This window comes from Sabethes cyaneus, chromosome 1 (genome assembly GCF_943734655.1).
Source record: "Sabethes cyaneus chromosome 1, idSabCyanKW18_F2, whole genome shotgun sequence".
NCBI lineage: Eukaryota > Metazoa > Arthropoda > Insecta > Diptera > Culicidae > Sabethes > Sabethes cyaneus.
The window spans coordinates 173,356,477-173,360,406 of NC_071353.1; the positions used below are offsets into that span (position 1 = coordinate 173,356,477).

At 43.0% G+C, this 3,930-nt stretch overlaps 1 protein-coding gene across 1 annotated transcript; it reads right to left on the reverse strand.

The window, feature by feature from the left end:
• Window positions 1-1,563: 1,563 nt before the first annotated feature.
• On the reverse strand, window positions 1,564-3,039 carry LOC128745373 (protein artemis-like). The gene is made up of 2 exons (XM_053842433.1): window positions 2,688-3,039; window positions 1,564-2,626 (listed from the first exon to the last, which is right to left on the reverse strand). Exons 1-2 carry the CDS (start codon window positions 2,926-2,928, stop codon window positions 1,632-1,634), a joined length of 1,236 nt encoding a protein of 411 aa, XP_053698408.1. The 5' UTR covers window positions 2,929-3,039; the 3' UTR covers window positions 1,564-1,631.
• Window positions 3,040-3,930: the final 891 nt, after the last annotated feature.

Below are 3,930 nucleotides of genomic sequence, written 5' to 3' on the forward strand. Positions count from 1 at the left end.
TTTTATTTGAATAATAAATTATAAATACAGCCAATATTCAATAAACAAGTGCTTAATAAGCAATTACACAGCAAGAATACATATGGGGTATGAAATGGAAAGAGTTACCTGGAAGGAGCGTCAAACATAGCTCTGGCTCTCTCAAGCTCCCACCTGGCGCCTCCAGGCAGATCTAAGTTAAATGATGACAGTCGATGGCCTCACCCGGAAATGCTTCATGTACTTACTGAAGCAGCTAAGCTAGGAGGTGCGAACTAGAGCGCCTGTTCTCCAGGTGAGGGGCGGCTCGCACAGCGTCTGTCTCGGAACGGGCGGCTGAATATGAAATGCTGTATCCCGCAAGCTATACCTAAGATGGCAGACCCATCAGCGGGATGCATGTATCGCGACCCCGGTGAGGTAGTATACCGAAAACTAAATTACCACGAACAACGAAGAAAGAAATTTAGGACGGAACAATCGGTATAGGACACGGCAAGGGACAAGGAAACGATTAAGGGATAACGATTGGAAACTTGGTGCCTGGAATGTCCGAACTCTCCATGAACCGGCACGGGCTGGCTTGCTTGCTCGAGAGCTGCATCAAATCGGAGTGGAGATCGCTGCTATTCAGGAAGTTCGGTAGCCAAATTCCGGAGAAAGGGAGTTCCGTGCAGTAGACCCTATTGCAGGCACTTCTTTCAAGTACCACATCTAATACAGTGGCGGTAAAAAAGCAGAATATGGAGTCAGTTCGTAGTGTTGGGAAAACAAAAGCAACGAGCTATCCGGTGGAGGCCCGTAGATGACCATATATGCGTCTTGAGGATTAAGGGCAAATTCTTCAACTACAGCCTAATCAACTTATACACACCGACAAATGATAAATCCGATTATGCTAAGGACGAGTTTTACGACAGGCTTGAGAGAACTTATGGAAAGTGCCCAAAACACGACGTGAAAATCATCATCGGAGATGCAAACGCGCAGATCGGGAGGGAGGAATTCTTCCGACCAGTTATTGGAAGACATAGCCTTCATCTGTCGACCAATGATAACGGTCTGAGGCTCATAAATTTTGCCGCGGCCAGAGGAATGGCCATCTGTAGCACCTACTTTCCACGGATGTGAGAGAATATAATTTTCCTTTGGTTTTGAAATTATATTTGGAGTTAAGCTTGAAAGGATCTACAATTGGACGTAAAGTCGGACTTGAAGTTGGACCTTGAATCAAAATTGAAACTGTACCTGAAAGTAGACTTGGCCATGGACATAAAATTAGTCTTGAAATTGTACTCAAAGTAGGACTTGAAATTGGATGAAAATGAGATTCACATTACACTTGAAATTGTATTTGGAATTGGACTTGAAACTGGAACTATTTTTACGTAATTAATTTACTTATCGCAAAAATACTGCAAGATTAAACTAAAAACAATGGACTTCTGGGTTACAGAAAATATTTTTTCTTGTTAAATTTTAAAGAAAAGGTGGAACACGTGCCCCGTGCTGGGCACACCAGTGGCTTCAAATGTTATTTTTAAAACATTTTATGAAAAAATAATAAAAAACGAGGCGCTTTATTTCATCCACAAAACATATTTTTTCTACTTTGACAAACTCAAAAAATAAACCGCATCTAAAAACATACGTCAGCTTCGCATCCGCTTCGGCAGGGGAAGCATCGTTAGTCGTTCCTCATCCTCCTGACCACTCCCACTGCCGTCATCGTCGGAAAGTAACGGTTTAGATTTCCCAACCGACTTTCGGTAAACGATACCGCTAAAGCTCATCGGTGCTAGTTCCAGAGTCATGTCCACTGTTTCGTCTTTTGGCAAAATCGCCTCCACTAGACGGTTCATTCTTCGCTCTGCTTTCAGGTCCTCCTTCGGTAGTACGTTGAAGTGCACCCTTTTCGGTCGAAGATAACGTAGAAAATCCTCCAACTCGGAGTAACTAGCATGATTGGAATAGCAGACACCGTAATCTTCACTGCTTTCCGATAACCTACGGCAGAAAGGTTTACCCTCCGTCAAGTTACGCCATCGAAGAGCTGATGGCCGAATAACGCGAACGTGCCTACTATCGTCATGCTCTTCTTTAGCTGATGAACACGTCCACCCTCCGGTACGGATCGGATTTGTTCCTTGGCAGGCGTGAATTCGTGCAGCTTTTCCATTTGCGGTTACACAGTCGTCAAGGCTGACTAGATACCTGTACTGTTGCAGTTCCTCCGGTCGAACGTGAATCTTCTGCTTCAACCGGCGGTACAATTCCACGAAGAGAAACTCTGACCCATACAAAGCGGGAAGCTTGAACGCGACGACATTCCGCTCGTCCCGAGCAAGCCACTCAGTGGCAAGGGAGGAAATTTTCGCTAGACTTTCCGACTGCGACGGGAAGTATGAGAAGCTTCGGTTGAAAAATGTTGTATCAAGGTAAACAGCATCCAGGTGGACGGTTCGGAGCGGTACGATGTTTCGAAGGTCTTTAGGGGAAAGACGGAAATCGCCGGTGTAGAGAATTTGCTGATGAGCTTGGTTTTCGAAGAGCAGCATGACGGAGCCGGGACAGTGGCCGGCTGGAATGGCCGTTACCTGGATTTCTCGGCTTTCGCTATCGGTGTTCAATGTGATTGAGGTAGCAACTATAAAGATCCATCAATAAAAAATTAGTTTTTATATCAGACAAAATCAGTGATTAATTACCTCCAATTTCGAGCGTACGGATTCCACTGGACAGGTGAGGAAAACGATGTTTTAGAAAAACAGCTGAAATCGGACTGGTGTATAGTGGACCCGGAAGAGGTTCGGGCAGTTCTAGTCCCGCCATATGATCCCGGTGGCAGTGGGATAGAAAAAACACCACCGATTCTGACCGGTTCAGCGCCAAGAATCGATCGGCTGAGATAGCCGGTAGCTCCTCGAATAAACCGGAGAATGTGCTCATAGTGTGATCCAAAAGGCAGATTTTAACAAAAATTGTGCAAAATTGAAGGAATGTTTTGCATTTACAGCTAGATTTACAGATGTTTTCCGGATTTTACATGAATGAAATCTGTGATAGTACTATTTTCGTCTTCCTTTCCCGTCCCGTGCCTTATTGGTTTTGTTTTGCTCAATCGTTCGTACCCAGTGCTGCCAGATAAAAATCGAGAAAGCATCGAAGAGGTCGAATAGGTAAAACCTGAGAGAGATTCGCGGATAGGAAAAAATCGTACGTCAAATGCAGCCAGTTCGAACTGTCAAATGCAGCCAGTTGTTATTATTGGTTAGAAATGGAAAAGTATTGGTGACTCATACAAGTTTTCGCCTTGTAGTTCTTTAGGAAAACACAGATAAGAAATTAAATTGGTATTATTTTTTCGTTGGGAATTAGCTAAACAACGTTTGATAATATTTTACACTGAGCATACTTTCGAATTTCTCACAAAAGTACTCATAACGTGTCATTTTACATGCAATTAACTATGCGCTTCCGATTTATCGTATGTTGCATACAGTATTTTTGCAAAAGCTGATGTCCCATAGACCAACTAGCACCAAAAAATGTTACTGCAAGACACGCACTTTTCACGTCCAATGTAGAGTTCACGCACGCGCTTGAACAGTCAGCCCGAAAATGAACATAAACATAATAATAAGAAGAAGAACTGTCAAAGAATAAGAAAAAGAAAACCGTCTTCGCGACTCTCTCTCAGGGTAAAACTGGACCACGGTGTTCAAAATACCGTTACTAAAAAATAAAATTGGCCATTTAAACGGAAAATGCCAGTTGGTTTGTATTGCCGTCCTACACTTCTGAGCAAATTTAAAAAAAAATCGATCGACGACTTTTTGAGTTACGCCCTTTTGAAGTTTTATAGGGCAGATTGCTCCATATTAAGTAAATAAAAATCTTCAATGACACTTCCAAAATGAACGTAAATCACAGCCGGTATTGATTTTTATG